Source organism: Ranitomeya variabilis, chromosome 2, assembly GCF_051348905.1.
Source record: "Ranitomeya variabilis isolate aRanVar5 chromosome 2, aRanVar5.hap1, whole genome shotgun sequence".
NCBI classification, from domain to species: domain Eukaryota; kingdom Metazoa; phylum Chordata; class Amphibia; order Anura; family Dendrobatidae; genus Ranitomeya; species Ranitomeya variabilis.
Window position 1 is genome coordinate 790,488,513 of NC_135233.1, and position 21,504 is coordinate 790,510,016.

Genomic DNA, 21,504 nt, shown 5'->3' on the forward strand with positions numbered 1-21,504 from the left:
CAGACACATCTCTACAACAACTGTTAAAGGGAACCTGTCACCCCCCCCCCCCCCCCAGTGGTTTCAAACTAAAAGAGCCACCTTGTGCAGCAGTAATGCTGCATTCTGACAAGGTGGCTCTTTTAGTTCTGGGTGCTGTAACAAGAGAAATAATCAGTTTTTTAATTTGTCAGAAATATCTGGTCTTCAATCAAGGAGGCCGGCGTTTCCCCCCTGCTTCAGACGCCACACAGCCGTCACTCACATCTTCTTGGTGCCAGGCGCCGCCTCCTCCTCCTCACCGCTGTTTTCAAAATAGCCGGCGCTTGCGCTCTTTTCCCCTGCCTGGTGCAGGCGCAGTGAGCGCTGCCCATCTTTTCTCATATGCAGCCCAGCTGACTGCGCCTGCGCGGCCGCCCTGCCTGTGACTCCCAGTCCCGCAATGTGAATAAATCATAAGTCCCTGCGGAGCTGGGAATCACAAGCAGGGCGGCCGCGCAGGTGCAGTGAGTTGGACTGCATATGAGGAAAGACAGGCAGCGCTCACTGCGCCTGCACCAGGCAGGGAAAAAGAGCGCTGGCGCCGGCTATTTTGAAAACAGCGGTGAGGAGGAGGCGGCGCCCGGCGCCAAGAAGATGTGAGTGACAGCTGTGTGGCGTCTAAAGCAGGGGGGAAACGCCGGCCTCCTTGACTGAGGACCAGGTATTTCTGACAAATTAAAAAACGGATTATTTCTCTAGTTACAGCACCCAGAACTAAAAGAGCCACCTTGTCAGAATGCAGCATTACTGCTGCAAAAGGTGGCTCTTTTAGTTTGAAACGACTGGGGGGGGGGTGACAGGTTCCCTTTAAGATAAGACTGTGCAGCAGGCCTTCATGGTAAAATAGCTGCTAGGAAACCACTGCTAAGGACAGGCAACAAGCAGAAGAGACTTGTTTGGGCTAAAGAACACAAGGAATGGACATTAGACCAGTGGAAATCTGTGCTTTGGTCTGATGAGTCCAAATTTGAGATCTTTGGTTCCAACCACCATGTCTTTGTGCGAAGCAGAAAAGGTGAACGGATGGACCCTACATGCATGCCTAGTTCCCATCGTGAAGCATGGAGGAGGAGGTGTGATGGTGTGGGCGTGCTTTGCTGGTGACACTGTTGGGGATTTATTCAAAACTGAAGGCATACTTAACCAGCATGGCTACCACAGCATCTTGCAGCGGCATGCTATTCCATCCGGTTTGCCTTTTGTTGGACCATCATTTAGTTTTCAACAGGGCAATGACTCCAAACACACCTCCAGGCTGTGTAAGGGCTATTTGACCAAGAAGGAGAGTGATGGGGTGCTACGCCAGATGACATGGCCTCAACAGTCACCAAACCTGAACCCAATCGAGATGGTTTGGGGTGAGCTGGACCGCAGACTGAAGGCAAAAGGGCCAACAAGTGCTAAGCACCTCTGGCAACTCCTTCAAGATTGTTGTAAGACCATTCCCGGTGACTACCTCTTGAAGCTCATCAAGAGAATGCCAAGAGTGTGCAAAGCAGTCATCAAAGCAAAAGGTGGCTACTTTGAAAAACGTAGAATATAAGACATAATTTCAGTTGTTTCACACTTTTTTTTTTAAGTATATAATTCCACATGTTATTTCATAGTTTTGATGCCTTTAGTTTGAATGTACAATTTTCATAGTCATGAAAATACAGAAAAATCTTTAAATGAGAAGGTGTGTCCAAACTTTTGGTCTGTACTGTATGTGGGGGTAAATCACTGTTTGGGCGCATGGCAGAGCTCGGAAGGGAAGGAGCGCCGTTTGACTTTTCAATGCAAAATTTGCTGGAATTGAGATCGGACGCCATGTTGCGTTTGAAGAGTCCCTTATGTGCCTAAAAAGTGGAAACCCCCAATTCTAACAGAAACCCTAACCCAAACACACCCCTAACCCTAATCCCAAGCTCTAACCACACCCCTAACCTGAACACGCCCTAACCCTAATCCCAACCATACCCCTAACCCCAAGACACCCCTAACCCTAATCCCAACCCTAACCACACCCCTAACCCCAACACACCCCTAACCCTAATCCCAACCATAACTCTAACCACATGGCTAATCCTGACACACCCCTAACCGTAATCCGAATCGTAAATGTAATGCAAACCCTAACCTTAGCCCCATCCCTAACTTTAGCCCCATCCCTAAATTTAGCCCCAACCCTAACCCTAACTTTAGCCCCAACCCTAACTTTAGCCCTAACCCTAATTTTAGCCCCAACCCTAACAGTAACTTTATCCCCAACCCTAACCCCAACCCTAACTTTAGCCCCAACCCTAACTTTAGCCCCAACCCTAACCCTAATGGGAAAATGGAAATAAACACATTTTTTTTATTTTATTATTATTAAGGGGGTGATGAAGGGAGGTTTGATTTACTATTTATAGCGGGTTTTTTAGCGGATTTTTATGTCTGGCAGCTGTCACACACTAAAAGACACTTTTTATTGCAAAAAAATAGTTTTTGCGTCTCCACATTTTGAGAGCTATAATTTTTCCATATTTTGGTCCACATAGTCATGTGAGGTCTTGTTTTTTGCGGGACGAGTTGTCATTTTTATTGGTTCCATTTTTGGGCACGTGACATTTTTTGATCGCTTTTTATTCTGATTTTTGTGAGGCAGAATGACCAAAAACCAGCAATTCATGAAGATCTTTTAAAATTGATGAAGCAGTGTTATTTTTCGGGTCAGTACGATTACAGCGATATCTCATTTATATCATTTTTTATGTTTTGATGCTTTCATACGATAAAAACTATTTTATATAAGAAAATAATTATTTTTGCATCGCTTTATTCTGAGGACTATAATTTTTTTATTTTTTCACTGATGACACTGTATGGCGGCTCGTTTTTTGCAGGACAAGATGACGTTTTCAGCTGTACCATGTTTTTGATATCCGTCTTTTTGATCGCGTGTTATTCCACATTTTGTTCAGCGGTATGATAATAAAGCGTTGTTTTTTGCCTCATTTTTTTTTTTTACGGTGTTCACTGAAGTGGTTAACTAGTGGGACAGTTTTATAGGTCGGGTCATTACAGACGGGGCGATACTAAATATGTGTACTTTTATTGTTTTTATTTAGATAAAGAAATTTATTTATTGGAACAATACAGTTATATGAAAAAGTTTGGGCACCCCAGAGGTGTATCTAGTGTTTCTGGCACCCGGGGCAAGAATTCAGTTTGGCGCCCCCCCCCCAGAACGTATGCGATTTTCACACTTAGTCATGTACCCACGAGCTCCTCTCCCTAATGCTCTCAATGTTCAGTGAAAAATTGAGAGAAGCAGAAGAGAAGCTCGTTGTCACAGGACCATAAGTATGAAAGTTGCATATGAGTGAAGTGTCCATGTGACGACTACTGGAACCTGCAGAGCTGAATCCTGACATCGCAGCTTCTGAATTCTCACAACGAATGCACTGCACACTTTTAGGGTTCTCCCTGGCTGGTGGACAGTCATGTCAGCACAAGCATGCGATTTGTATACTTCTGACCACATTCCGACCAGATGTGCCTGGCCTCGCTCAGTTCATTTTCATTGAGTGAGGCCACACATGTCTAGTCAGCACGTGACCTGTTATGAACTGGTGGTTTAGGAGCAACATAGGACGTGCTCTGGAGGAGGTGGTACCTGTACTGACCGCAGTTCCTGAGCTTAACACAACACTAGAAGTAGCCGTGGGATGTTCCTGTCACTCCCTAGACACCTCGTCACAGCCGGAGGACTAACTACCCCTAAAGATAGAAACTGGAAAGCTATCTTGCCTCAGAGAAAATTCCCAAAGGACAGACAGCCCACCACAAATATTGACTGTGAGTGGAGAGGGAAATGACATACACAGAATGAAACCAGGATGTAGCAAAAGGAGGCCACTCTAGCTAGATAGATAGAACAGGACAGAATACTGTGCGGTCAGTATTAAAAAACTAGAAAAATCCACCACAGAGTTTACAAAAATCTCCACACCTGACTAAAGGTGTGGAGGGTAAATCTGCTTCCCAGAGCTTCCAGCTTAACTGAATAAATCCATACTGACAAGCTGGACTAGAAAAAACATAGAAAGTGCTGAACGATTAAGTCCACAAAAAGTGGACTGCAAAAGAACAAAGCAAGGACTTATCTTTGCTGAACTGGACAGAATATCAGGGAAATCCAAGAGAGATGTGAATCCAACCAGGAACCATTGACAACTGGCACTGGCTGAAGGATAGAGCCAGGATAAATAGCCGAGCCAGAAAGACGATCAGTGGAAGCAGCTGCTGACTACTAAATCCAAGGAGCAGCAGTTCCACTTAAAACCACCGGAGGGAGCCCAAGAGCAGAACTCACAAAAGTGCCACTTACAACCACCGGAGGGAGCCCAAGAGCGGAATTCACAACAGTACCCCCCCCCCTTGAGGAGGGGTCACCGAACCCTCACCAGAGCCCCCAGGCCGATCAGGGTGAGCCAAGTGAAAGGCACGAACCAAATTGGCGGCATGGACATCGGAGGCAACAACCCAAGAATTATCCTCCTAGCCATAACCCTTCCACTTGACAAGATACTGAAGCCTCCGCCTCGAAAAACGAGAATCCAAAATTTTCTCCACCACATATTCCAACTCCCTCTCAACCAACACCGGGGCAGGAGGATCAACCGAGGGGACAACGGGCACCACATATCTCCGCAACAAAGATCTATGGAAAACATTATGGATGGCAAAAGAGGCTGGAAGGGCCAAACGAAAAGACACCAGATTGATAATCTCAGAAATCTTATAAGGACCAATAAACCGAGGCTTGAACTTAGGGGAAGAAACCTTCATAGGAACATGACGAGAAGATAACCAGACTAAATCCCCCACCCGAAGCCGGGGACCAACACACCGACGGCGGTTAGCAAAACGTTGAGCCTTTTCCTGAGACAACGTCAAATTGTCTACCACATGAGTCCAAATCTGCTGTAACCTGTCCACCACAGAATCCACACCAGGACAATCAGAAGGCTCAACCTGCCCCGAAGAAAAACAAGGATGAAAACCAAAATTACAAAAGAAAGGCGAAACCAAAGTAGCCGAACTAGCCTGATTATTAAGGGCAAACTCGGCCAACGGCAAGAAAGCCACCCAATCATCCTGATCAGCAGACACAAAGCATCTCCAATAGGTTTCCAAGGTCTGATTAGTTCGCTCAGTTTGGCCATTAGTCTGAGGATGGAACGCCGAAGAAAAAGACAAATCAATGCCCATCCTAGCACAAAAGGCCCGCCAAAACCTAGAAACAAACTGGGAACCTCTGTCAGACACAATATTCTCCGGAATGCCATGCAAACGAACCACATGCTGAAAAAACAATGGAACCAAATCAGAGGAGGAAGGCAATTTAGGCAAAGGTACCAAATGGACCATATTAGAGAACCGGTCACAAACCACCCAGATAACAGACATCTTCTGGGAAACAGGAAGATCCGAAATAAAATCCATGGAAATATGCGTCCAGGGCCTCTCAGGGACCGGCAAAGGCAAAAGCAACCCACTAGCGCGGGAACAGCAAGGCTTGGCCCGGGCACAAGTCCCACAGGACTGCACAAAAGAACGCACATCCCGCGACAAGGAAGGCCACCAAAAGGACCTAGCAACCAAATCTCTCGTACCAAAAATCCCAGGATGACCAGCCAACACTGAACAATGAACCTCAGAAATTACCTTACTAGTCCATCTATCAGGAACAAACAGCTTCCCCACTGGACAGCGGTCAGGTTTATCAGCCTGAAATTCCTGAAGCACCCGCCGCAAATCAGGGGAGATGGCAGAAAGAATCACCCCTTCCTTAAGAATGCCAACCGGCTCAAGGACTCCAGGAGAATCTGGCAAAAAACTCCTAGAGAGGGCATCAGCCTTAACATTCTTAGATCCCAGAAGATACGAGACCACAAAATCAAAACGGGAGAAAAACAGGGACCAACGAGCCTGTCTAGGGTTCAGCCGCTTGGCCGACTCGAGGTAAATCAGATTCTTATGATCGGTCAAGACCACAACGCGGTGCTTGGCTCCCTCAAGCCAATGTCGCCACTCCTCAAATGCCCACTTCATAGCCAACAACTCCCGATTGCCAACGTCATAATTGCGCTCCCCAGGCGAAACCTTTCTGGAAAAAAAGGCACACGGTTTCATCAAAGAACCATCAGAATTCCTCTGAGACAAAACGGCCCCTGCCCCAATCTCAGAAGCGTCAACCTCAACCTGAAAAGGAAGAGAAACATCCGGCTGACACAACACAGGAGCAGAAGTAAATCGGCGTTTAAGCTCCTGAAAGGCCTCAAACGCCGCAGAGGACCAATTCGTCACATCAGCGCCTTTCTTCGTCAAATCGGTCAGGGGCTTAACCACACTGGAAAAGTTGGCAATGAAACGGCGATAAAAATTAGCAAAGCCCAAAAATTTCTGAAGGCTCTTCACCGATGTGGGTTGAATCCAGTCATGAATGGCTTGGACCTTAACAGGATCCATTTCTATAGACGAGGGAGAAAAAATAAAACCCAAAAAAGAGACCTTCTGAACTCCAAATAGGCACTTAGACCCCTTCACAAATAAAGCATTATCACGAAGGATCTGGAATACCATCCTGACCTGCTTCACATGAGACTCCCAATCATCGGAAAAAATCTAAATATCATCCAAATACACAATCATGAATTTATCAAGATAATTGCGGAAAATATCATGCATGAAGGACTGAAATACAGAAGGAGCATTAGAAAGCCCGAAAGGCATCACAAGGTATTCAAAATGGCCTTCGGGCGTATTAAATGCAGTTTTCCATTCGTCACCCTGTTTAATACGAACAAGATTATATGCCCCTCGAAGGTCAATCTTAGTAAACCAACTAGCCCCCTTAATCCGAGCAAACAAATCAGAAAGCAAAGGTAAAGGGTATTGGAATTTGACCGGGATCTTATTAAGAAGGCGATATTCAATACAGGGTCTCAAGGAGCCATCCTTCTTGGCAACAAAAAAGAATCCCGCTCCCAATGGTGACGAAGACGGCCAAATATGCCCCTTCTCCAAAGACTCCTTGACATAACTCCGCATGGCGGCATGCTCTGGCACAGACAGATTGAAAAGTCGGCCCTTAGGGAACTTACAGCCAGGAATCAAGTTAATAGCACAATCACAGTCCCTATGTGGAGGAAGGGAACTGGACTTGGGCTCATCAAATACATCCTGGAAATCCGACAAAAACTCAGGGACTTCAGAAGAGGGGGAAGAGGAAATTGACATCAAAGGAACGTCACAATGTACCCCTTGACAACCCCAACTAGTCACAGACATAGATTTCCAATCCAGCACCGGATTATGTTCCTGTAACCATGGAAAACCCAGTACAACAACATCATGCAAGTTATGCAACACCAGAAAACGGCAATCTTCCTGATGTGCTGGAGCCATGCACATGGTCAGCTGAGTCCAATACTGAGGTTTATTCTTGGCCAACGGTGTAGCATCAATGCCCCTCAAAGGAATAGGGCTCTGCAAAGGCTGCAAGGAAAAACCACAGCGCCTGGCGAATTCCAAGTCCATTAAGTTCAGGGCAGCGCCTGAATCCACAAATGCCATGACAGAAAAGGATGATAATGAGCAAATCAGGGTCACAGATAAGAGAAATTTAGGCTGTACAGTACTGATGGTAACAGACCTAGCGACCCTCTTAGTACGCTTAGGGCAATCAGAAATAACATGAGCAGAATCACCACAGTAAAAACACAACTTATTCTGATGTCTGAATCCCTGCCGTTCTGCTCTAGTGAAAATCTTATCACATTGCATAGGCTCAGGACTCCGCTCAGAGGACACTGCCATATGGTGCACAACTTTGCGCTCGCGCAGGCGCCGATCAATCTGAATGGCTAGAGACATAGATTCGCTCAAACCAGCAGGCGTGGGGAACCCCACCATAACATCTTTAAGGGCTTCAGAAAGACCCTTTCTGAAAATTGCTGCCAAGGCATCCTCATTCCATTTAGTGAGCACAGACCATTTTCTAAATTTCTGGCAGTATAATTCTGCCGCTTCCTGACCCTGACATAGGGCCAACAAGGTTTTTTCTGCATGATCCACAGAATTAGGTTCGTCATACAATAATCCGAGCGCTTGAAAAAATGTGTCTACATTAAGCAATGCCGGATTCCCTGATTCAAGGGAGAATGCCCAGTCCTGAGGGTCACCACGCAGCAGAGAGATGACAATCTTTAACCTGCTGAATGGGATCACCAGAGGAACGGGGTTTCAAAGCAAAAAACAATTTGCAGTTATTTTTAAAGTTCAAAAACTTAGATCTGTCCCCAAAAAACAAATCAGGAGTAGGAATTTTAGGCTCTAAAGCCGGAGTCTGGACAACATAATTTTGGATACTCTGTACTCTTGCAGCAAGTTGATCCACACGAGAAAACAAACCCTGAACATCCATGCCAGCGCCAAAATCCTGAACCACCCAGAGATTAAGAGGAAAAAAAAGACAAAACAGACTACAGAAAAAAAAATGGCTCAGAACTTTTTTTTCCTTCTTTTGAGATGCATTTAATTCATTCTTGGCCAGTTGTTCTGTTATGAACTGGTGGTTTAGGAGCAACATGGGACGTGCTCTGGAGGAGGTGGTACCTGTACTGACCGCAGTTCCTGAGCTTAACACAACACTAGAAGTAGCCGTGGGATGTTCCTGTCACTCCCTAGACACCTCGTCACAGCCGGAGGACTAACTACCCCTAAAGATAGAAACTGGAAAGCTATCTTGCCTCAGAGAAAATTCCCAAAGGACAGACAGCCCCCCACAAATATTGACTGTGAGTGGAGAGGGAAATGACATATACACAGAATGAAACCAGGATGTAGCAAAAGGAGGCCACTCTAGCTAGATAGATAGAACAGGACAGAATACTGTGCAGTCAGTATTAAAAAACTAGAAAAATCCACCACAGCGTTTACAAAAATCTCCACACCTGACTAAAGGTGTGGAGGGTAAATCTGCTTCCCAGAGCTTTCAGCTTAACTGAATAAATCCATACTGACAAGCTGGACTAGAAAAAACATAGAAAGTGCTGAACGATTAAGTCCACAAAAAGTGGACTGCAAAAGAACAAAGCAAGGACTTATCTTTGCTGAACTGGACAGAATATCAGGGAAATCCAAGAGAGATGTGAATCCAACCAGGAACCATTGACAACTGGCACTGGCTGAAGGATAGAGCCAGGATAAATAGCCGAGCCAGAAAGACGATCAGTGGAAGCAGCTGCTGACTACTAAATCCAAGGAGCAGCAGTTCCACTTAAAACCACCGGAGGGAGCCCAAGAGCAGAACTCACAAAAGTGCCACTTACAACCACTGGAGGGAGCCCAAGAGCGGAATTCACAACAGTGACTGCATGTATGTAAATCGCCAGAATGAGAGAATTCTGACAGCGTGCAGGGCGCAGAATGACTGCAGACTCATTACAAACCTGGACATCCCCTTTAATGCTCCTAACATAAATAAAAACATGAGAATTAGTTAGTATCACAAATAACATTTACATCGGGGTACCTTATAGATGACGTCGCCTCTGGAGCCGTTCTCCTTCTTTTCTTCATTTTGTCCAGATCCCATGATGAGTTTTCTCATCCACAGCCGTCTCTGCAGACTTCCATCTTCTCCACTCTTTTGCAGAAAATCTCCACATGATGCCCTTAAAGATACAAGTGTCATTAAAATGCTCCTGAATGAAAAATTGCCCCTCACTATATTGTCTGCATAAAATATGACCCCCACACTGTCCCTCTTATGGTACACGCTCTTTACACGGACCTCCCCTTTCCATACCGGCCCCCTCTTCATACTGTCCTCTCATACTGTGTCCCCCCAATAGGGCCCAGTATTTATACTGTACTCTCTCATCACACTCCCCCTCTTTGGTATAGTATCCCCTCCTGGCTGTGCCCTTACACTGTCCCTCCATGCTACGCATGCACACATCCCAACACCCTCACTCCCCGTAATCTGTCCACATACGTTTTTCACATTGCTACTCATACTGTGTCTGCATATATTCCCCCGTTTGCTCCCCAAACTGTCTGCACCCATCCCCCATACTGTTTCCTCATACGTGCCCCCATCTCCCCCTTTGCTCTTCATTTTGTGTCCTCAGATCTCCCCCACACATTAAATCCCCCCATCCCCATGACAAATCTCCCCCCCACACATTCAATCCCCCATCTCCACTCCAATTCTCCCCACACACAATAAATCCCCCCTCCCTACTCACATTAAATCTCCCCCCCACAATAAATCCCCCACATCTTTACTCACATTAAAATCTCCCCCCACAATAAATCCCCCCCACAATAAATCCCCACTCACATTAGATCTCCCCCCCAAAATAAATCCCCCCCATCTCCACTCATATTAAATATCCCCCATCCAATAATATATCCCACCATCCCCACTCACATTAAATCCCCCCACAATATATCCCCCCCATTCCCACTCACAGTAAATCCCCCCCCACAATATATCCCACCATCCCCACTCACATTAAATCCCCCCACAATATATCCCCCCATCCCCACTCACAGTAAATCCCCCCCACAATATATCCCCCCCATCCCCACACACAGTAAATCCCCCCCACAATATATCCCCCCCATTCCCACTCACAGTAAATCCCCCCCTGCACCTTCGGTGTCTTCAGCTCCACAGGAGCACTTACCACCGCTCTGCATCTCTCCTGCTCTGCCTCGGAGTCTGTTCTGCCGCGCGGGTGAGTGACGTCAGCAGCGTGAGCACATGACCTGATCACGCTGCTGGCGTCGCTCTGACCCAGTAGTCAGAGCTTCAATTGTACTCGCATCTCAGATGCAGTACAATTGAACACTGGGAGCTGGCGCGCCGCAGCTTCTCTGTGCCGGCTGTCAGCTTGACAGTCGGCACAGAGAACAGCTGACTCCCAGTGTGGGGGACGGCAGAATGCCGCCGCCAGGGGAGACACTGCGGACCGCCGCTTTAGGTGGCCCGACTGCGCCCCCCTGCCGGCTGCGCCCGGGGCACATGCCCCGGCTGCCCCCCCCCTAGATACGCCACTGGGGCACCCCTATTAATCTTAAGCTTAATGTTTTATAAAAATTGTTTTTTGCAACAGCTATTTCAGTTTCATATATCTAATAACTGTTGGACACAGTAATGTTTCTGCCTTGAAATGAGGTTTATTGTACTAACAGAAAATGTGCAATCTGCATTCAAACAAAATTTGACAGGTGCATAAGTATGGGCACCTCACCAGAAAAGTGACATTAATATTTAGTAGATCCTCCTTTTGCAAAAATAACAGCCTCTAGTCGCTTCCTGTAGCTTTTAATGAGTTCATGGATCCTGGATGAAGGTATTTTTGACCATTCCTCTTTACAAAACAATTCCAGTTCAGTTAAGTTTGATGGTCGCCGAGCATGGACAGCCCTCTTCAAATGATCCCACAGATGTTCAATGACATTCAGGTCTGGGGACTGGGATGGCCATTCCAGAACAGTGTAATTGTTCCTCTGCATGAATGCCTGAGTAGATTTGGAGCGTGTATTTTGGATCATTGTCTTGCTGAAAGATCCATCCCCTGCGTAACTTCAACTTTGTCACTGATTCATGAACATTACACTGTGTTCCAAATTATTATGCAAATAATATTTCCTCATATTTTCTCTAAATTACCTATCTGAAGTGCAGTCATTGTTATTTTCCAGTCATTTACTATTCTAGTATAATTGCAATGTTTTAGAAAAAACTGCCTATGAAAACAGTATCTTTTTAAAAAAAATAAACACTCAAAATGCATGTTCCAAATTATTATGCACAGCAGAGTTTTCAACCTTTTTTTTTATTTTGAACAAAAAAATGGTCAATTGTGAAGTTATAAGCATTATCAGCTTATTACAAAATGAAATCAAACAGTTTTCAAGTGAAAACTTTATTCTAGGTGATGTTACATTTGCATGTAGGACCCTTTGTTCAAAAGAAGCTTCTGAACTCTCTCGTCTATTGAATTTGTCAGTTTTTGGATGGTTTCTGCTTCAATTGTTTTGCATGTGGACAGAATACCCTCCCAGAGCTGTTGCTTAGATGTGAACTGCCTCCCGCCATCATAGACACTCCTTTTGATGATGCTCCAGAGGTTCTCAATGGGGTTGAGGTCAGGGGAAGATGGTGGCCACACCATAAGTTTGTCCTCTTTTATGCCCATAGCAGCCAGAGATGCAGATGTGTTTTTTGCAGCATGAGACGGTGCATTATCATGCATGAAAATGATCTTGCTGCGGAAAGCACGGTTCTTCCTCTTGAACCATGGCAGGAAGTGTTGTTTTAGAAACTCCACATAGATTATGGAGTTCATCACTACCCCTTCAGGGATCATAAAGGGGCCGACAATCTCTCTCCCCATGTTTCCAGCCCAAAACATTACTCCACCTCCTCCTTGTTGGCGCCTTAGCCGTGTTTTCATGGGGTGTCCATCCTCCACTCCATCCATCTGGACCATCGAGCGTTGCACGGCACTCATTGGTGAACAAAACAGTTTGGAAGTCAGTCTTCATGTATTGTTTGGCCCACTGGAGCCGTTTCTGCTTGTTGCAGTGGATAGAGGTGGTCGACAGGATGGCTTACGCACAGCTGAAAACCTCTGAAGGACCCTGCATCTTGTTGTTCTGGGGACGTTGGAGGCACCAGCAGCTTGAAAAACTTGTCTGCTGTTATGACAAGGCATTTTTGCAGCTGCTCTTTTAACCTTACGCAATTGCCTGTTGGAAAGAGTCCTCAATTTTTCCTTATCAGCACGCACACGTGTGTGCTGGGAATCAGCTACATACTTCTTGATTGTGCGATGATCACGATGAAGTGTCTTGGCAATGTTGATTGTAAGTCATGCCTTGACCTAAATACTCCACAATTTGTTGCTTCTCAGCAGCCGACACATCCTTTTTCTTTCCCATTTTGGCAAAAAATGTAGGCTGCTTAATAATGTGGAACAGCCTTCTTAAGTAGTCTTGCCTTTATTTGGACACACCTGCCAAACTAATTTGCACAGGTATCTGCAATTGCTTTCAGTGATATAAAGAGCCCTGACACACATCACCATCAATGAGTTTAAATGACAAACAAAAAAATTCTAACCTTATCACTCCTAAACTCTATGTGCATAATAATTTGGAACACAGTGTATTGTCAAGAATCTGCTGATACTGAGAGGAATCCATGCGTCCCTCAACTTTAACAAGATTCCCGGTGCTGGCATTGGCCACACTGCCCCAAAGCATGATGGAACCTCCACCAAGTTTTACTGTGGGTAGCAAGGGTTTTTCTTGGAATGCTGTGTTTTTTTCCGCCATGCATAACACCTTTTTGTATGAACAAACAACTCAATCTTGGTTTCATGAGTCCACAGGACCTTCTTCCAAAAAGAAATTGGCTTCTCCAAATGTGCTTTTGCATACCTCAGCCGACTCTGTTTGTGGCGTGCTGGCAGAAACGGCTTCTTTCGCATCACTCTCCCATACAGCTTCTCCTTGTGCAAAGTGCGTTGTATAGTTGACCGATGCACAGTGACACCATCTGCAGCAAGTTGATGCTGCAGCTCTCTGGAGGTGGTCTGAGGATTGTCCTTGACTGATCTCACCATTCTTCTCTGCCTTTCTGATGTTTTTCTTGGCCTGCCACTTCTGGCCTTAACAAGAACTGTACCTGTGTTCTTCCATTTCCTTACTATGTTCCTCACAGTGGAAATTAACAGGTTAAATCTCTGAGACAGCTTTTTGTATCCTTCCCCTGAACAACTATGTTGAATAATCTTTGTTTTCAGATCACTTGACAGTTGTTTTGAGGAGCCCATGATGCCACTCTTCAGAGGAGATTCAAACAGGAGAACAACTTGCAAGTGGCCACTTTAAGTAGTTTTTCTCATGATTGCATACACCTGGCTATAAAGTTCAAAGCTCAATGAGGTTACAAAACCAAAAAAGTGTTTTAGTAAGTCAGTAAAAAGTAGGTAGGAGTATTTAAAACAAGAAAATTTTAAGGGTGCCCATACTTATGCACCTGTCAAATTTTGTTTGAATGCAGATTGCACATTTTCTGTTAGTACAATAAACCTCATTTCAAGGCAGAAACATTAGTGTGTCCAACAGTTATTAGATATATGAAACAAATAGCTGTTGCAAAAAAAACAATTTTTTATAAAACATTAAGCTTAAGATTAATAGGGGTGCCCAAACTTTTTCATATAACTGTATATATATATATATACACTCACCGGCCACTTTATTAGGTACACCATGCTAGTAACGGGTTGGACCCCCTTTTGCCTTCAGAACTGCCTCAATTCTTCGTGGCATAGATTCAACAAGGTGCTGGAAGCATTCCTCAGAGATTTTGGTCCATATTGACATGATGGCATCACACAGTTGCCGCAGATTTGTCGGCTGCACATCCCAAAGATGCTCCATACAAGGCAGGATGGATCCATGCTTTCATGCTGTTTACGCCAAATTCTGACCCTACCATCCGAATGTTGCAGCAGAAATCGAGACTCATCAGACCAAGCAACGTTTTTCCAATCTTCTACTGTCCAATTTCGATGAGCTTGTACAAATTGTAGCCTCAGTTTCCTGTTCTTAGCTGAAAGGAGTGGTACCCGGTGTGGTCTTCTGCTGCTGTAGCCCATCTGCCTCAAAGTTCGACGCACTGTGCATTCAGAGATGCTCTTAGGCCTACCTTGGTTGTAACGGGTGGCGATTTGAGTCACTGTTGCCTTTCTATCAGCTCGAACCAGTCTGCCCATTCTCCTCTGACCTCTGGCATCAACAAGGCATTTCCGCCCACAGAACTGCCGCTCACTGGATTTTTTTTCTTTTTCGGACCATTCTCTGTAAACCCTAGAGATGGTTGTGCGTGAAAATCCCAGTAGATCAGCAGTTTCTGAAATACTCAGACCAGCCCTTCTGGCACCAACAACCATGCCGCGTTCAAAGGCACTCAAATCACCTTTCTTCCCCATACTGATGCTCGGTTTGAACTGCAGGAGATTGTCTTGACCATGTCTACATGCCTAAATGCACTGAGTTGCCGCCATGTGATTGGCTGATTAGAAATTAAGTGTTAACAAGAAGTTGGACAGGTGTACCTAATAAAGTGGCCGGTGAGTGTATATTTTTTTTTTACACATGTAGATTTTTTTTTAACTATTTTACTTTGTCCCGGGGGGACATCACAGTATAGGGTCAGATAGGGTCAGATCGCTTATCTGACACTTTGCAGTGCACTGGGTCAGATCAGCGATCTAACAGGCACTGTAGGAGGCTTGCTGGCCTCCCTGCAGGACCCGGAAGTAGCCCCGTGGCCATTTTGGATCTGGGGCGTGCAAGGAGGACGGAGGAGATGCTTGGAGCAAGGCGATCACATTACGTCAGAGGTGTCAAACTGCATTCCTCGAGGGCCGCCAACAGGTCATGTTTTCAGGATTTCCTTAGCATTCCACAAGGAGCTGGAATCATTCTGTGCAGGTGATTAAATTATCACCTGTGCAATACTGTTGGCGGCCCTCGAGGAATGCAGTTTGACACCTCTGCATTACGTTGCTCGGAGGGTCTCACGGAAGCACGCAGTTAGCCCCTTCCTTGCGTGATGCTTCCCTATGCCACCGGAACGCTGTTCCAGGGATTAATGTGCCAGGAGCGGTCCGTGACCGCTCCTGGCACATAGTGCCGAATGTCAGCTGTGATAGTCAGCTGACACCCGGTCCCGATCATCTGCGCTCCCCCCGTGAGCGCGGCTGATCGGTGATGACGTACTATCCCGTCGGTGGGCATACGGGCCCATACCACCTCGACAGGATAGTACGTCAGATGTCAGAAAGGAGTTAAATAATTAAAAAAAGGTGTTGGGCCCCTCTATTTTTTATACCCAGCTAAGATAAAGTAGACAGCTGTAGGCAGCAGCCTGCAGCTGTCTGCTTTACCTGCGCTTGTTGTCAAAAATAAGGGGGGACACCATGTCTTTTTTTTTTTTCACATGGTGCACCGGCCAGTCACAGCCATGTCAATACTTTGGGCCAGAAGTGCAGCCTTACAAGAAGCTTTGTTCGGGTTGCCAAAGCTGAACAGTAACACGGGTGTTCATGAGAAGTCTGTGTTCGGAGTCTGTGCGCGGACCTTGAATCTTAGGGTATGTGTCCACGTTCAGGATTGCTTCAGGCTTTGGTCAGGATTTAATGCAGGTAAAATCCTGAACAAAAGTGCACCTGAGGTCACTGGCAGGTCACCTGCGGTGTTCCTGCGTGTTTTGCTCATTGTAGCAACATGCTGCATTCTGAAAAAACGCACCGCATGTGCGTTTTTGCGGGAATTCCGCATGCGTTTTTTAATGCACAGTGGAGACGGGATTTAATTAAATCCTCTCCACTATGCTGTAACATCTGGACGCTGCGTTTTTGATGCTGCGGCTCAACGCTGCGTCAAAAACGCAGCGTTTCCTGAACGTGGACACATACCCTTAGAGTTCGGGTTCACCCTTTACTTTTCTTTAACTCTCAATTCATAGATAATGTATTCAGAGAAGACAGGTATTCACATTACTGAGATAGGAGATAACCGTTTGTGTTATAGAATGCTATGTACGAAGGCAAACAGACATTCTGTGCCAATTTTTTGTGAAACCGACAATTCTCTATAGAAATGAATATGCACCAACTGCCTATTTCAGTAAAGAGGAAATCTGTATTAACTGGAGACAGATTTTAGCTGTAATTTGAGAATTTTGAAAATGAAAAATCAATCCAGGAAGAGGATTTCTCTGGTAAGATTTATTACAAAGTTATTTATTTTTATGTGTACTATTAATGTATGAAAAAAAAAATTAAAAACCTGTTACTCTTTAATCAATGAGAACTGTCAGAGCTGCTATTTCTTTTAAAAGAATAGTGCTGCAGATTCTATTATTCTTAACACATATATTATTGCAATCCCGAGTGATAGGGTTTAGTATTAATGTGAAGAGAAAAAACATTGGCTTTTGATGTGCTGCTGTAAAAAATACCTTTGCACTAATTTTAGGGTAAATAGAGACATGCTAATTTATTTTTCAAATGATAATTTTTGGGCATCGTCTCTATTTGTCGATTATATACAATGTAATTTAGTAAAATGCGAAAGGTTGGTCCATACACAGGCGTAACTGGGAACTGACCAACTAGGGGAAAAGGCGCACGTTGATGGCAAATATCTTAGTCTGCTGTGTAATACCAAGGACATTAGTTTCTATAGGCCTGGCTTATTTCTGGGACTCGTTTTCCGAGACTATGTTAGAGAAAATTAAGGTTGATTGCTTAAAACTCTTTTTTTCTTACAAAACTTTGGGATAAAACTTTGTGACTGTGATCAGTTTGGGAGTCCTGACATCAGCATTTTACATTTCACGGTAAATGTCGCTCATGCATTGGTACAGTTCTTCTGATTACAGTTCACGGTAAATGTCGCTCATGCATTGGTATAGTTCTTCTGATTACAGTTCACGGTAAATGTCGCTCATGCATTGGTACAGTTCTTCTGATTACAGTTCACGGTAAATGTCGCTCATACATTGGTATAGTTCTGATTACATTTCACGGTAAATGTCGCTCATGCATTGGTATAGTTCTTCTGATTACAGTTCACGGTAAATGTCTCTCATGCATTGGTATAGTTCTTCTGATTACAGTTCACGGTAAATGTCGCTCATGCATTGGTATAGTTCTTCTGATTACAGTTCACGGTAAATGTCGCTCATGCATTGGTATAGTTCTGATTACATTTCACGGTAAATGTCGCTCATGCATTGGTATAGTTCTTCTGATTACAGTTCACGGTAAATGTTGCTCATGCATTGGTATAGTTCTTCTGATTACAATTCACGGTAAATGTCGCTCATGCATTGGTACAGTTCTTCTGATTACAGTTCACGGTAAATGTTGCTCATGCATTGGTATAGTTCTTCTGATTACAATTCACGGTAAATGTCGCTCATGCATTGGTACAGTTCTTCTGATTACAGTTCACGGTAAATGTCGCTCATGCATTGTTACAGTTCTTCTGAATTGTAGGCATATATTTTGGCAAAATCTTTACGATTCATTTTAGTTTTTCAATTTTTCCTTAAAAATCATAGTGAGATTTTTTTTGTTTAAAAAAAAGCATCATCGCAAACAATACGTAGCAGGAGAGTGTTCACCCACGTAGGAATCAGGGGGTTTCCAGGAATGGGGAAGCTCTGCACAGCTTGGTAGGAGAGGCGGACTTTTTTTCTTGCCTTCTTCAGTGCTAGGCGGAAGGATACCTCCGGCAGTGAGATCTCTCTCTGGCTTGTTGTTTCCTCCTCCCTCCGCCTGGCAGTGCATGGTGGAGAGCGGAGGCTTCTCTTTCTCCTTCCTGCTCCAGACCCTGACAGCTCCAGGGGCAGGGCCCGGGGATCCGCTCCGGCGGCGGTAGCGGGAGGAGGAGGAGGGGGGATACCCAACAACCCCAACATGTCCTCCTCCAGCAGCCAGCACAGCACCGAGCTCGGATCCGGTACGTGCCCCCTCCCAGCCCCCAATAAACAATCAGTATGGATGCATCCCCCCGGGGGCAGCGGAGACGGGCTGCCTGTGCCCTGACCCTCTCTTTCTGTCTTGCAGAGCTCTATTTCCTCGTTGCCAGATTCCTGGAAGATGGACCCTGCCAGGAGGCAGCCCAGGTATGAGCTGGCCCACCAGGAGGGGGTGGGTGCACTTGGGGTACAGGGCAGCCCCCCAATGTGAGGCATGAGGGGGGCTCGGGACGTGGAGCAGTGAGTGACCTTCTGCTCTCTCTTTCCAGGTCCTTATCCGAGAAGTGGAGAAGAAGGAGGTGAGCGGGGGTACGGATGGGGGTGGGGTTCGGGGCTGGGCCCCCCAGAACGCGGTGCTACTTCTGTCCTGAAGCCCCCCGATATCGCAGCGTCGCCCCCTGCTATCACATGGGGCCAGTACTCGTCACACAGCCAGAGAAGAATCCATGGCCCCGACCTGCGCGCGGCTGCACCTCCCTCTCCCCCCGTGCCTGGCACCGCTTATCGGGGGCGTTGTGGTTATTTTCGGGGGGCAGCGGGGAGGCTGCCTTGCTCTGTCACCGGGTGAGGCTTGGGGGGCACTCCCTGGCCGGGTGAGCCCCCCACAGAGCTGCGAGGAGCGCGGCTGTGCTGAGGCAGCGGCGGCACCGAGCAGCCTGGGATCTCGTCAGCTAATGATACAACTATATGGGGCTTTCTGTGAGGTGACCGGGACGTGGGCGCCGCGGAGACCCTCACAGACCCTCACTGTGGCTTTCCATTGCAGCTCCTGCCGAGGAGGGTGGACTGGACCGGAGAGGAGCACCCCCGGACTTACCAGAATTTGGTGAGTCTCCCACTGCTGACGAAAAGTTTTTATTACCTTATTTTTTCGCACAGTGAAATAAAATTGAATTTCCCGCATTTTTTGGACTTGCCATTGCTGTATAGTGCACGGTAGGAAAGGTGTGTGGGGACGGGACAGGGCTCGGCGTGCTGCCCCGGGGAAGGGGGCTCTCACGGACTGTCAGTGGGGAGGTGACCTGACCCTGTGCCGTGACCGTGGGGTGAAATAATCCACGCTTATGTGTGGGAAATAAGAGACGTCATGGATGTTGTGCGGCGGCGAGCGGGAGGCGGGGCCTGCGGGCCTGGAAGCAGACGCTGAGAGGGGGCGGGGCTGTGCTCCGGAGCTGAGCCGCCTCACACGCACCGAGCCTCCGGCCCTCACAGCTCGCGTCAGTCACCGGCTCAGCCCCACACCGGGCCTCATGGCGGAGCCCGTGCCGCTGACGGTGACTGCACGTGGCCTGCTCAGTGTGTTGTAGGCGGAAGTGACAGGTTCCTCTCCCAGGGATAAGCCTATGGGAAATCTGGGTAGTGTAGTTCGGCTTTCTCAGTGTCCTGAACGGACATAATTGAGTCATAACTACTTGGCTGCACACAGAGACCCCCCAGAAGACCACCACCTTATCCAGAGCACATTTTCTGACAGACCCCACTTCTATTATATACCGTGCAACCTTATGTATGAGGGAGCATCCCCCCCAGGAAACTGTGGTGGTCCTAAAGTGAGGAGCCCACCGGGAGCTGCAGGTCTGCAATATTGGTCTACAGGCAGTTTCAGGGAATACTGGCTTCTGTGTAAGGGGCTTCACATTGTGTTCAGGCACCCGGTCAGTGCTTCATGTGGGGGGTCGGACGTAAGCTCCGGCAGGGCCACAAAACGCATCGTCAGAGGACCCTTTGTGATCATCTGTTCACTGTAAAGTGGCTGAAATTCAACAATAGCCTTCCTCATCATACATTATAATATTTATTTTTAGAGTACCAACATATTCCACAGCACTTTACATTTTGAAGGGGACTTAACAGAAAAGCTGATACCAAGAGGAGTGAGGGTCCTGCTTGCAATCTATGAGGAAATGGGGGGGACATGAAAGGAGAATGGTAAAAAATGCATTTTAGGCCCCTTCTCTGAAACCTGTGGGTATTGGGGATTACTCGATTTGTCCTGGGTAGTTCATTCCAACTAGTTGGCTCAGCATGTGAAAGACTTGGAGACAGGAATGGGAGGTTTGGGTTATTGAGGATTTTAGTCTTGGGTCATTAGCAGAATGGAGGGTATGGTAGTACAGTGAGAGATGAGGGAGGAGTGCTTTGTGGGTGAGAGTGATGGTTATTTTGAGCTGTGCAGCGGATGGGCAGCCAGTGTAGTGACTAGCACAGGGTGGAGGCATCAGTGTAGCTGTTGGCAAGGAATATGATCCTGGCTACTACATTCAGCATCGAGTGGAGAGTTTAGTAAGATGGAGACCGATCAGTAGAGAGTTGCAAAACTCCAGATGAGAATGGATAAGAGCAACAGTAAGAGTATTTGCAGAGTCAAAGGTAAGAAAAGCTTGAATTCTATAAATAATTTTGCAGTGTAGGTGACATGAGCGAGTGTTCGGATGTAGGGGGACGAAGAAAAGATTTGAATCAAGTGACCCCTTCCCCCAAGACAGTGGGCATGCTGCTATGAAGTAATGTTCGAACCGCGCACAGAAATGGCAATCCTGAGTATAGGTAGGCTAGTGAAGGGAGGAAACAAGAAGTTCAGTTTTTGACAAATTCAGTTTGAGGGAGTACGAGACAGTGGAAAGACTGGTATTTTGTATTAATGCAGGGGTGATGTCAGGAGACAGTGTATAATTGGGCGTCATTAGCATAGAGATGGTACTGATAGTCAAATCTGATGGTTTCTCCAATAGGGGCAGTATATAAGGCGAAGAGGGGAATGTCAGCCAATTGATCCTGCAGTCAATCGTTCTGCTTCAGCCATCTCTCCCATACATGAGACTAGCTCAGACGAGGGCTCCTGTGTTCTCTATGAAAGCCATCAGCATACA

General features: G+C 46.3%; 1 protein-coding gene across 2 annotated transcripts in view; it reads left to right on the forward strand.

The window, feature by feature from the left end:
* The first annotated feature begins 18,342 nt into the window (after positions 1 to 18,342).
* Positions 18,343 to 21,504, forward strand: part of PHIP (PHIP subunit of CUL4-Ring ligase complex) — a 225,043-nt gene continuing 221,881 nt past the window's right edge. For both annotated transcript variants that reach the window (XM_077289845.1, XM_077289846.1), the window contains exons 1-4: positions 18,343 to 18,615; positions 18,723 to 18,781; positions 18,904 to 18,933; positions 19,401 to 19,460. In XM_077289845.1, coding sequence (XP_077145960.1) covers positions 18,573 to 18,615; positions 18,723 to 18,781; positions 18,904 to 18,933; positions 19,401 to 19,460 — 192 coding nt within the window. In that variant the 5' untranslated portion in view covers positions 18,343 to 18,572. The remainder of the gene's footprint in view (positions 18,616 to 18,722; positions 18,782 to 18,903; positions 18,934 to 19,400; positions 19,461 to 21,504) is intronic.